Genomic DNA, 12,103 nt, shown 5'->3' with positions numbered 1-12,103 from the left:
TTTAGGGTGTACAGACTTTGATACTCTGCAACAAAACTAAAACTAAAAAAGATGTCTAATGAGCCCGACAAGCTGACAGAACCAGTGTGTGTTGTGCTTGTTACTGAACTTCAGGTTTTTTTTTTGTTTTGTTTTGTTTTTGGTACTGACTGAAATATGTCCGTTCAATCAAGTCTCATTAAAATCAGATACTAAAAGTTGGCAGACCTGTGATCTTGTTTTCTTATTTGGCTGCTTTTGTTGGACACCATCAAATATTTGAGAACTTTGGCCTCTTTAGCTAAAGGACAACATGTTTCTATTTCCTAAAGTGTCCAGTAAGAAAAAGGTGTTGAGAAAAGTAAACACTGACTACATTTATATGCAAGCTCTGAGAGACAAGTGAGAAAAAAACTCTAAGGTTTTCTAAGTCTGATCGAAACTGTTTTCTTCCCTGTGTTTATGCCTCGAGAGCAGCTGACAAAGGTTTTTCCAGGACAGGGTGTCTACAGGTATTCAATGCTTTTTAAGACGCCTTTTAACTAAATTTAAGACCGATTTTTGTATCGCAGATTTGCAGGTAATTAGTATATGTGGTCTTGTGGGGGAATATGATCTAAATTTTGCAAACAGGTAAGTGCATGTATGAAGAAAAATGACTGTGTTATAGTTTTTTAAAGGTTTGTAACATTAGAAATGTGGACTTTTACATAAAAAAGTTCCACTCATTTTCATAAAAATGAATTAAAAGATGTATAAATGAAATAAGATGGAATATTTGTAGCAGTTAAGACCTCATAAATTCAAATCTAGGACTATTTTATGACTTTTAAGGCCTTATTGTTGTAACATTGAATTTAAGAAATTTTAAGACTTTTAAAGGACCTGCAGACACCCTGCAGGACCATTTCTCTATGTTACTTTTTTCCATCTGTGAAAACAGATGAATGTCAGGATTGTACATATATTTTGTGTGAGCAAGTTATATAACATTACTGTCTTCACTTTTGTTTCACTAAGAAATACATTAAAATGGAGCTAACACACACTATATGTACGTTGCGTTTAGATTGCATGGAGAAATGAAAACTCCCTGGAAGGAAACATACATAAAAATAAATTAGATAAATAAAAGTAAAAACTTGTAAAATATCGGGTAGTCGTGCACCTCAGCCTCTTGTGGCCAAAATTAGTATAACAACAAAAGCACATGACCAAAATGATCCTAACAAAATATTACTACTACTACAACTACGACTACTGCTACTGATGATGAAGACAACGGCGACGGCTGCTGTTGCTGCTGCTGCTACCACTACCATGGCTACTGCTACTGCTACTGCTACTGCTACGATGAGGACGACAACGACGAGGACGACAACGGCGGCGGCGGCTGCTACTACTACTACTACTACTGCTACTACTACTAAGACTACGGCTACTGCTACTACCACTACCACTACTACTACTACTACTAATAATAATAATAGTAACATAAATACAAAATAAAAACAGTCTCTAAGATGATAAAAAAATGTAACCTGGCAATTCTTTCCCACGTATTTCACAGATGAAAAACTAAAATTAAGGAATTTAGACAGATTATCCTGGCATCCTTAGGTCATAAATACAGGATAGAAAACATTTTAGATTAGACTCTGCAAATGTATAAGCAGATTTTTAAAAAATTTTTTTTTGTTACTTGCCGCTCAGAGTTTCTGTACATTTATCATAGATAACATGTAACATTAAAATCATTTTCCATGACCCCACACACACCCACACACCCACAGCTACATGATCTTAGTGACCTGCTGCAGCTGTCTCTCCCTCCTCATACGTCTAAAGTTTAAAATGAACATTCACCATCTCTTTAAACACTTAGTGCCAACACAGATTTACAGACAGCACTTCTCTCTCCAGGCAGTGGTGTGGGTCACTGTAGTGCTGTTTCAAGGCAGGCACCATGGGTATTTTGACTGTTCTGTGATGAGGATCCTAATTAGCCGCTACATTCCTTAATTTAACGAGTGCAGAGTTAAACAGTGTAACACAAGCATAAATGTCAACGGTGCCGACTTTGTAGCACCTAATTTAGCAGGCTTAGAAAAGGCTATTTTGTTAGAAGTAGAATTCCCATCCAGTATTTCTCACCAACACTGCCTTGTTACACTGAGCCTTCATGCGTTAGACAAAGGCTCCCTCTCACAGGAATTGCAATTTAAGGCTATAGTGCACTGTGCTGGGGTGAGATGTTATACATAAGGAGCTCCTGTGAGGATATGTTTCACTGGAGCTGTGTTGCAGCAGCAGAAAACTGATTATAAATTCCTAAAAAGGCATTGATAGATGGATAGACAGACAGACAGCGAGGCAGCTCGACAGACCGAGAGCTCAGCTGGTCAGACAGACGGACAGATAGAAAGATAGACAGGTGCTCTTCCACAGTGGGATTTTAATCGATCCAACTCAATGCTGAGAGTGCACTTCCTACAAAGAGTGTCAGTGTATCCAAGGACAGATCTCTGTAAATGGGAAACATCATGTCACATACGTTCACATGAACATCCTGACTGGCCGTAGGCTCCAACTGTGGGGTGAAAACTTGTATGGAGCTTAGTGGTTGGCTGTATTCCCCTGAGGGCTTGCTTTACTATACACTTTATCAACTGTAGCTCCGACTGTACTGGAAAAAATAAAACTGATTTACGCTCTCCTCTAGATTGCACTCTTCCAAGTAGTAAAAAGATTAGCCAGCAGTGGCAAAGTATCATCTGAGAAATGTCAATGCAGCAATATATTCTTTTCATCTTTCTGCCCTTGTACTGTCTTGCCAATCACTCCTCGAGCCACAGTCCTTTGCCTTTCGCCAAATGTGGGTCAGGAAAGGTCTGGTCCACGGGGGCGGCATGGTGAGAATAATGAAACAGAAATGGAGAACATCTGAGAATATATTAAGTACTGTTGGGACTCACCGTCATTCTCTGGTGCCACAAATGAGCCAATTAGGCTCAGACCTGTCTTTTCATGAGGATGCTAATGGTGAATGCCGCAATGAGATCTTGTTTTCCCCGAAAATTTCTCCTGAACTTTGATTTATTTTTTAGCAGTATGCATGTGTGTTTTTGTGTGTGTGTTTGCGTGGGAGTGATGATGTTCTTTCATCTTAGTTCCTACTCTGTGTATTCTTCTCAGTGTATGAATAGTTAGCGTTGGTACGACTTTACCTCAGCCTGACACTGAAGGTGGTTTTGGATTTACATTTAAATGAAAGAGCTGAAAACATCTTACATACAAAGGTCATGTTTATGAAATACATTTGGCTACGGACGGCTCTCATTTCCCAACTCACCGTAGTCACTTTCATAAAAGATGATAAACTTCTGCCAGTGTAGCTCTGAAACCAGGGTGAGCAGGACGTCGTTGATGCGAACAGGTGGACGGGCAGCCAAGGTGTAGCTCTCTCCATCAGGGCTGGGGTTGAGCTGGCAGGCAGTGCGGGGTGCACCATCCCCGTTTCTCTGGATGAAGAGGTGGGGAATGTGCATTGCATCTGTCAGAGACTGCAGAGCACTTGCAGCTGCGCAGCCTGTGGATGTGACCAGGGCGAGGATCCCCTGGTTCATCAGCTCACATGCTGGACAGAGGAAAGGAAAAAAGTAGAGGGAACATGGATAAGGCAAAGGAGTTAAGGAAGAAAGGTGGAGACAAGGATTCGAAGAAGGCGTAAAGATGAAGGACACAGAAGTATGTAAAGGGATAGAGGAAGTGAAAAGATGTACAGAGAAAAACAGGATCAGGGAAGGAGAAGAAAAGGAACAGATACAACATGGTTAGATATGCATTTTAAGTAAATTCAAACTGCAATCAGTTCCAAAAGATGTGAGAGTGCTGTACATTATTTGAGAATGTGTGCCCAACTGGTTTAAAGAATTCAAGATGGCTCTTTGTGTATCCTACTTAGGATTACGTCTGAGCCTCTGCAGTTGAGAACAGATCACAGGAAGGAGGGGGCCGGTGCTGAAGTTGTATTATAAAGCGTAGATGAGAGATTCAGTGGGGGGCATCCTCTAATCCGTGTCCCCAGACAAAAATGAGACAGCTGATTAAAGCGAAAATGCTCGCTTAAGTCAAGAGTCGCTCAAAAACAGTGGATGAATCAGAGAGCTACAGGAGTCAGTGCGCTTCTCAGAAAGAGTGAGTCACAGGTAGAAATCAGAAATATTTAAGCAGGATACAGAAAGTTAGATGCTAAATGATGCCTCCCATGAGTCTGAACTAAAACTTGTCCCACACATCCTTCACTCTGTCTGAAAATCTGTACACAGCGCCGATCCAGACTGCAGACACATGCTTGTAATGTCTGTGGTGGGTCTTAACGTTCCTACATGTTTATTTACACATGTAATTCGGGTAAAGTCTGTTTTAGATCCTCTTAGAGCAGGTCAGCATGTCTGCGTCTGCTGAGACAAAATGCCAAATATCTCTTAAAGATGAAAATGCCATCTTTGACATTATTAATATGTCTGAAATTGACGAGAAAAGCTGTTCTGTCTAAGTGGCGGTAAATATTTAATGAGAGTGGGTAGACTTGAAGTTGCAGTGATACGACATATGAGGCGCTCATTATTTGCTCTTCAAATTTACTGACAGCTGATCAGTGACCTTAACAGATGATTCATTCGACCAAAATGACAATATGTTTAGCGCATACTAAAGATAGCCGAGCTTTCTAAACTATAACAGTAAAGCAGTGCTGTGCAAGACATTTGCAGCAAATTTCAGTCGCAACAGCATTTCATACCTCTCTCTGTGATAAAGTTATGTGTAGTTCAAAGGTAAAATACAGTTCATGAGCTCTTTTACTTTTTACTACAGCTGGGTTTCAAGTGCTTTTATACATTCCTCTGCGGAAAATAGATCATCATAATTTCACATTCTCTGGTTCAACACAGGCTAAAAGTAACTGTGCATCGAATCAGGCATTTTTCACAAGGCTCAGTATTTATTCTACAGCCATTTTACTTTCACAGTTGCAACCATGGCTTCTAATATTATTTCCTAGAGGAAAAATACACATTCATAATTGCTGACCCTCTATATTCTTGACCCGCGCTTCTCGTGGAGTATACACACGGTGAAGCAAAACAGATTTGCATCCTCTCTTAGGTTAAAGATGCAAAACACTGAAATTGGCAATTAGCAGGAAAGAGAAAGCGATGTGAAGCCAAATGCAAAACTGTTCTAATGAAGAATATTGAATTTGCATTTAATTTTAGGCTCTGTCTCCGTTATGAGCTGCATAATCATCTACTACAGGGATTGTCTAGTTTTGCATGTGACACAAGACAGGCTACGGCAAATGCTGCCTTTAAAATTCAAGTCACCATTCCTCACACAGCAGGGCTCTTATAATTTCAGCATAAACAGCTGAGCATATTGTACAAAACAGCAATTAAATGTTCTCTCGCTGCATTTCATAATACCACCTAATTATGCAGTCTGCTTCAATGTCTGCAACATGAAGCGCGAAGCAACAGTACTGCAGTCCCAGACCATATATCATTCTAACTCTTGATACTGGGCGTTTTTAGAAGCACAACAAGGACCGCTCTACATGAACACGTCATAAACATACACAGGTTCAATACAGTTAAATCCAGCATGCAACCAGAGAAAGGTTTAAAGGAGGAGGTTAAAAAAAGTTTTGGAGAAAAGGTATTCGAGAAGAAGCAAGAGGCCTGAGAGGAAGAGCCGAGGAGGGGAAGAGAGGGGAGGATGATAAGAGGGGGTGTTCTGTGAATGGAGCCATACTGGGAAAGGGTTGTGTATGTGTGTGTGAATGTATGGCAGAGGGGGAGGACTATTAATGTGACAAATGACGATTTCATCTGCTGACTGCAAGCACAGGAGTACATTAGGGCTCTGTAAATCATGAGTACAGGGGCAACTAAATAACATGCTGAGGAGGAACAGGAAAGTAGGAGTGTCAGACAGCCGAGGTAGAGGGAGATGCACTGTAGTTGAAGTAGAACAAGGAGGAGAGTGCAAGAGAAATAGAGGGATTATTTGTAGCTTTTTGCATGAATGCTCAGGAGAGTGCAAGAAAGACTTCTCCAGAGCAGGAAGTACGTTACTGTTTCTACTATGTGTGTGTGGGAGCGAGACAGCGAGAGAGACTTTCATGGATGCCAGCATGTGCAACAGGGCACTTGGCAAATATTCCTTTGTGCAACACGAAATGCTAATACTCTGCTCAGCAGGAAGTCATGTGATTGACAGTAATACAAATCTAGAGCAAGCCTTAACACTGATACAGTGTCTAAATGTGTCAGGTGGTAACAATAAACTGTGTACTGTACTGCGAACTGAAACAGAGGCAGTCTGTTCCTGAGAGCTGCTGGTGTTATTCCTGCCTGGATTCCAGTTTAAAGATTCTGCATGTACTATTCTCATACATGAATAAATTACAGTTGAAACAGTTAGTCATTTCATGAATGCCAATAACCAGAAAATGAACCTGCAGCAATTCTGATTATAGACTAATTGTAAAATGGCAAATACATGCTGCTTCTTACATGTGAAGATCTGCCATGTTTCTGCATCTTATAAAGTGTGAGGAATGAGCATAGGCTGTGAAAATAATGGACATTGCTTATGCGATGTCAACCACTGGTTTGTAGACTCCCATTATGGAGGCTCAAGTTCAGATTTCTGGACATCGCCATCTTGGTCTTTGGAGCCAGAAGTGACCATATTTGGGCAAGAAGCTAGAGCTGTGGAGAAATGATGGATGGGTCTAACTGAGACAGAGGACACCATGAGCAGACAGCCTGTCACTCAAAGCAGCATACCCTTAATTATGCGTCACTTTAAGCCTTGAAGAAATGTTAACGGGTCAGTGTATAAAAATTCACCCCCTGTAAAGTTCTCATTAAGGGGGAAATTAGCTTAAGAGACCAAAGCCATTTGTTGTACCAGGCTGTGAAGTCTTAGGGCTACTTCATTCACTTTTTATTATTTTTTGCACTTTGAGCACCCTTATTTTTGTGCATGGATGTCCTAAGTAAACTGACTATTTTTGCATTGATCTCAGCCTATGGATCTTCTTGTGGTTGTCCAGCCCAGTTGCATTGGTGTGCAGGTATCTCCTCTGCCGTCTTTTCTTGTACCAGGCTGTCAACATGTTTATTTCTGCTGTAAAGTTGGGCATTTTAACGCGGCTGTCTATATAGATCGACTGGCTTCTAGAATCAGTCTCAAATGGCCATTCGAAAAACTTTGTGGCACTTCTGTGTTGGCTTAATTTTTCCGCACCAAAGGTTGTTGCTTAGGAACGAGTCCTTAAACTCAGAAATGAGTTAGCATATTGGCATGTCATGTTCCCGCGTCCTTAAGTTAATGGGCTTCTGAGCATGTTTGTGGTTAGATACCTGATATAAAGCATGTGGTAAACACAAGCTTAAGAGATTTTCACATTTTGTTCTTTGACATGAAATATGTAAGTAAATGCACCACTCGCAAATTTCAAAAAATTATGCAGCTTCAAAAAAGCGGTTGCTAACAAGTGGCTAAATGAAAGACAGAACATTATCATGCCGAACTCTGCTTTACAGCCTTGTTGTGGAGGTAAAGTTATGCAGCCACGGTGTGGTGTTTTCACAGTACTGGAATCTCTAACTTTGATATAACAATAACCTCTCACAGTAAGAGAGCAGGAAAGCGCAGCCAATACCAGTGTATAGAGGTGAAAAATGAGTATTGAAACCATTTTAAATATTCAGATATGATTGTGTAGTTTATTTATAGCCTAACATTAGCTATTAACTCCTGGCAATTGCATTTAGACTTCAAAAATCATCAAGTGGTGTTCAGTGGTGAAATGTGTCTTGCATGTTATGAAATTTTGTTAATTTCTACAACAATCCAAAATCCAGAACAAAGACCCTCTTTGCTTTTTGTTGAGCAAACTAGGGCAATGTTAACTTCATTGGCTGAAAAAAAAGTTTTACTTTCAAATGAAATCTCTCTAGGTATTGGGCTGTTGATCACTCAAAATAAGACATTTGAGGACAACTTGTAATGGACATTTCTCAGTATCCTTCTGACATTTCATGGCTAAACAAATTGATTACCACAAAAATAACCAACAAATTAAATGATAATGAATATAATCATGAGTCGCAGGCCCAAAAGAAACATCAGTATCATACTAATTGTGATAGCTTGGCATTGTTACTCTAATCAAAGCAGACTGGTCGCATTGACTGGCAGCCTCTATCTTGTCCCTGCAGTACCTTTAGTGCTTGGGCTTTGCAAACGTCCTGCAGTGCCACATCTATCATTTACTCCACCTGTTCCACCTTCAGCTAAAGCAAGAAACTCCAAAACCTTTATCTTCATCTCTGCTAAAAGAACAGTGGGCCATGAAGAAACATATTTTTTTCTTTTTATGATGCGTAGCCCCTGCCCCCCGTCCCTCAGCCACTTTTAGCAGACTGTGGCTAAAGTGTGTCTGCGGCCATTTTGGCTTCATAATGGACACCCCGGGCCCATTATATAGCAGACAGCCCACTGACAGGAGGCAGGAGCGCTCCACAGTCATTGGCAAGGATGATAATGGTGGAATAATGACTCTTAAATGTTCCCCCTGAAGTGGACAGGGACCATCCCTCATTTCCTGCGAGCTATGTGACATCTAATGTCAGCAGTCTTATACAGTATACACCTTAAAGGAACAGCTTCTTTTGCCAGGACGATGTATATGAAGCATCCAAACACCACCACTCTTTTAGACATATTCGATGTATGCATACACTATGTGGCAACGGATAGGTGGAAGAATTTTAAAAGAGTTATTAAGTCTACTGTAATTAAAGGAGGTCTAACAGGGAGACGCAAACAACAGCTGCTTTCTTTGGAAAAAGAGATTTACTAATCCATCAAACCCGTTGTGGAGAAGCAGTCATTTTCTTCTCAGTAATGGTATGGTTGATCGATGGATGGTGAATTCACCAGAGGTGGATGAATTATTAAACACATCTAATCATCACTGCATATCTTTAAAACCCTGACACAATTACCATTACAATGAGATCATGTGTTTTCACTAAACTGACAGCAAATTCATAGACCAAATCAGGGAGGAGGCCGGGAGACTGAGAGCAATTCTTGCAGATTCCTACACTCGTAATTGAAACCGTTACAGAGGACATCTGCCATGCGGATTAGGGCTGATCAACAAAGGCACACAGTAGTTTTTCTGCCGAAGTCCTCGCCTCATCAGACCGGTTCAGTTATGCACGGATGGTCTAGGGAGAGTGAAAATTAGCATCAAGACACCAGGCTAAAAGAAGACATTAAAGCTCTGTGCCACACAATCTGTTTGCCCATGAAAACATGATGTCATCAGTGTCTTGCCCTCGTTTTGCCAATGTAATACGAAGGCAGGAAACAAACCACCACACCACTGATGTAGTGAATATTGCATAAATTGGGGCTGTCTTGGTGATTTCACAGTCTAGATAAGACAGTCTCATTTAGTTTGCTCTGACTCAGAGCACAATCCTAGGATTCAAAGGGGAGTCACCACTGAGATAAATGCTGTGATGTTGTCAACACCACTCTACCCTGCAGTGACAATGGTGTAACTCTGATCTAATTGAGACAGCTTGTAATACGTGATTCAGAATGAAATGTTGTCCGTTTTGTATCACTCAGAGGCCGCTTGAAAAGGCTCTGCTTGTATTGTAATGCTGCTTGTTATTTTTAGGATGAGCACCTACTTATTCCCTCTGAATATGAAATTATGAGATAAGGCAGATGTAAAACCTCATCTCGCTGTAAACCAAGGAATCCGTGTGAGTGTGTGTGTGTGTGTGTGTCCTTTGCATATCTCGAGAACTGTTCATCCAATCTACTCCACACTTGGCAGGTGTATTGCTGTGGACCCAAGGGCACGCGGTGTCGACACAGTGTAAGGTTTGGATATGTGACACCTTCAATATTAATAAACTTTGTATAAACAAATGAATAGCACTCTGTGGCTCTGTGCAGAGGCTGGGGCTTCAGGGCTCTGCAGAGAGTTGAGCATGTCTTAATCTACGTGAGCAAAGACTCACTTTCACTCACTGCAGTGCATTCAACATCCAATAAAGAAAAGAGTGACCAGAGATGTTACATCACAGCAAATCCAAACATTTGAACAGAGGTGTAACTTTTGGAGTGATTGCATTTGTTCCAAGACCTAAGGAAACATAGAGCTTTCCTGGAGTCAAACATGTTGTCTGTAGTGAGCTGAGTGAATGCTGGACAAACTAAAGCTACAACAAAACTCTTTTTCACATCCCTGGAGTCAACGAGCATGAGCAGATAGCCAAGGATCGATAGGGTCAGCGTTACTCTTATAACTTACTCTAATATCTTGTGACACTAATACTGTTACCACCTGCAAATATCTGCCAATTAAATTCATGCTCTTCTCAAAAACCACAAGGTTATGTCCCAAGCAAGCTCCGTCTCGCTTGACTTCTCACCCCTTCTCTAACTGGGAATTCTGGTCTTGGCAGTGGTAGAAGAAATACTCAAAACTTTATCATGAGCTGTTCTCAAAAAAGCTGCAAGCAGCAAAACCACAAGCCGAGCAATCAGTCCGTTCCAAAACAGGCATGTTCTGAACAGGCACTGCACTTGTAATGTAAATTAGAATGTGATTACAAAAAGGTTTGTATAAAAATACAGGCTTTAATTCCACTGAGAAACTTTTGCAACCTGGATGCTGACAACACTATTGAATGTGGACTTGAATTGTTTCAAAGCTGGAGCCACAAAAATTACAAAATGCATACTTGTCTACTTTATCAGCACAAATTGCTGATCACAACATTACATTAAGTGCTGATATTGAGATACCTAACTGCTAAATTGGTCATTGATGGTTTTCAAGCATTCAGCAGGAACAACTGGCACAAAGTGCACTTTTTTTTTTTTTTTTACATTTTAGCTGGTGAAAGATTCATAAGAGCTTAAAATGATCCATATCACGCTAAGAGGAGACTGGATGTTGTGTCATTTCCTCATTATGAATGGGCTCTTCCACTCTGCTTTTGGCAGCCTCCCACAACATAATAGCTCTTCGCCACACAGAGGGGAGAAATGGGAGAGATCAGTATTATATGGCAGCTGGACCAGGGCTTAGTTCAACATTTCAGTGTACGGCAACACTGCACCTCCAGTAAGAATGAATCGTCTCTCCATCTCTCTCTTTCATTCACTCACTCAGGATCGTCCACAGCCTTTTCCTCATGCCTCCACTCCTGCTGTCAGACTAAGATAAGGGTACATATCCCCATCAATACTATTGATGCCAAGACTGCCCATGTCATCTGAACTGTGAAGGAGTGTTTTACTGCTGTAAATTATACCCTCCAGACAACTGACAGGTAGACTGGCAGAAATAGATTTAGAACAGTTGATACTGTTTATATACAGGGAGGATACAACAGCAGCAGGATATGTGCAGTACAGCACGACCCAGTGAAGGAGCCCTGAAATAAACAGTATCTTTGTGAAGCTTGAATGTTCAGTTTCTCTAATGTCCACAGGGGTGGATGGCAACACCTCACATTACAACGTGAATTAATATAACACCACAACAACCTGCGCCGCTGAAATTATTTGCATTGGCACCTCTGTGACACAGTCTGAGAAAATGTTTAACCTACAACAGCAGCCATCCAAAAGTGCAGGCTGATCTGAGGCTGATCCCGACTGGGTCCCTGCTTGGTCCTTGGTGGTACTGTATGGTTTCACATTACACAATTTTCACCGCAATTTTGACGTCGCAGAGGATCTTAAGAGCCACCTTGGGTCGGAGGTGAGTCGGCAGATAGTCTGCCATGATGAGTCCTCATGTGTGAACAAGCCTAAAAGCAAGTCCCCCACTTGTCTGTGACTGGGACTGGATATCTGGCATGCTAGAAAACTGGAGAAGTCTGACACGACTGAAAAAGAGCATCAGCCAATGAGAGGCGGGATACATCCCACGTCAGCTCGCAGGAGGACAGAAGAAATGTGAGGAGGACAAGCCGCAGGGTTGCCACTTGCCAGGTCCGCTAATTAGCCA

General features: G+C 41.2%; 1 protein-coding gene across 2 annotated transcripts in view; it reads right to left on the bottom strand.

Moving 5' to 3' along the window:
• grid1a (glutamate receptor, ionotropic, delta 1a) overlaps positions 1-12,103 on the bottom strand; it is a 319,169-nt gene that overhangs the window by 122,359 nt on the left and 184,707 nt on the right. For both annotated transcript variants that reach the window (XM_049599667.1, XM_049599668.1), the window contains exon 3: positions 3,332-3,616. In XM_049599667.1, coding sequence (XP_049455624.1) covers positions 3,332-3,616 — 285 coding nt within the window. The remainder of the gene's footprint in view (positions 1-3,331; positions 3,617-12,103) is intronic.

This window comes from Epinephelus fuscoguttatus, linkage group LG16 (assembly GCF_011397635.1).
Source record: "Epinephelus fuscoguttatus linkage group LG16, E.fuscoguttatus.final_Chr_v1".
Taxonomy (NCBI): Eukaryota; Metazoa; Chordata; class Actinopteri; order Perciformes; family Serranidae; genus Epinephelus; species Epinephelus fuscoguttatus.
Note: the sequence above shows the minus strand (reverse complement) of the source record. Positions and strands in the feature narration are given on the sequence as shown.